The following is a 1242-nucleotide window of genomic DNA, read 5'->3' on the forward strand; positions in this document are numbered from 1 at the left end:
TTATTATTATTATTATTATTATTATTATTATTAACAAAAAGTGAGTCCCAGCAGTTTCATCACTTTTAAGGCAGGTGTAAGTTGCAGTGTGTTGAGCCCTCAGGGCCACCGTACTTGTGAACTACCACAGACCAGTAATAAAAGACAGTTTTGCAATAAGTAATGAGTTAAGTAATGAACAGACTCCATAATGTAGTGACAGTGATTATTCCTCTGCCCTGAAACAGCATCATCATGATCCAACTGACTGATTCCACTGAATTAAACATTATTATGACTCTCTTTAAGCTTCTTGTGCAAAAGTGTTTTCCACGCTGTCACTGTGAATCAGTTTCCCTCCTTTAGAGCGACTTTGTTTCTGTGGAACACGGCTGTGATCCTCTGTCTGACCTGTTTGATCTGCAGCCCGTAGATCACAGCGTTCAGAGCAGGTAAGGCCACGTGTCCCAGGACTGACGCCACCTTCCTGTGGTCGGACAGCTGAGGGAAACGGTGCAGGATGACGATGATGAAGGCCGACACCAGGAGTATAACATACACAGTCAGGTGTGTGGCGCAGGTATGCAGAGCTTTGCTGTTCAGCACCTTGTTTTTACTGCTCAGACACACCACAGCGATCTTCAGGTAGGTGAGCGTGACGCTGCCGATGGAGGAGCCCAGCAGGACCACGGTGTAGCCGAGGCCGTACACCTGGTTGATGAGGACGCTCTCGCAGGAGAGCTTGAATACGGAGGCGTTGTCACAGAACAGGTTGGATACAAACGACCTGCAGCGCGACAGGCGGATGCTGAGGCCCAGCAGGATCGCCACCAACACCAGGGCTGTTCCCCAGGCGGCAACCGACAGATTCACCACCATCCTGTTGGTCATGATGGTGGAGTAACGCAGCGGGTTGCAGATGGCCACGTACCGGTCGAAGGCCATGATCATGAGCACCGTGTGGGAGGCGCTGGCGTGGAGGTGAACACAGAAGGCCTGAGTGACACAGCTGATGTAATGAATGTAACGCTCCGAGTCCGATAACAAAAGATCTCTGAGGACATGAGGGATGATTATCGTGGCTCCGAACACGTCGTTAATACTCATGTTGCAGAAGAGCAGGTACATGGGCTGGTGGAGGCTCCTGCTGCTGAAGATCAGGATCACCAGGCCGAGGTTAGACACCATGATGAAGATGTAGACGAGGAGGAGGAGGATGAAGGCAGTGCTAGAAGAGTGAGGGGTGACCTTTAACCCCTCCAG

The 1242-nt window shown here is 50.5% G+C and overlaps 1 protein-coding gene across 1 annotated transcript; it reads right to left on the reverse strand.

The window, feature by feature from the left end:
* Positions 1-327: 327 nt before the first annotated feature.
* LOC111649654 (olfactory receptor 52N5-like) lies at positions 328-1236 on the reverse strand (the record flags this gene model as incomplete). Its single annotated transcript, XM_023399380.1, has 1 exon — positions 328-1236. A coding segment is annotated over one exon (909 nt), but the record flags the coding sequence as incomplete, so codon positions are not given.
* Between the last annotated feature and the right edge of the window lie 6 nt (positions 1237-1242).

The sequence above is a fragment of the Seriola lalandi genome, unplaced genomic scaffold (assembly GCF_002814215.2).
Source record: "Seriola lalandi dorsalis isolate HSWRI2012SDOR001 ecotype SW California unplaced genomic scaffold, Sedor1 jcf7180002051589, whole genome shotgun sequence".
NCBI classification, from domain to species: domain Eukaryota; kingdom Metazoa; phylum Chordata; class Actinopteri; order Carangiformes; family Carangidae; genus Seriola; species Seriola lalandi.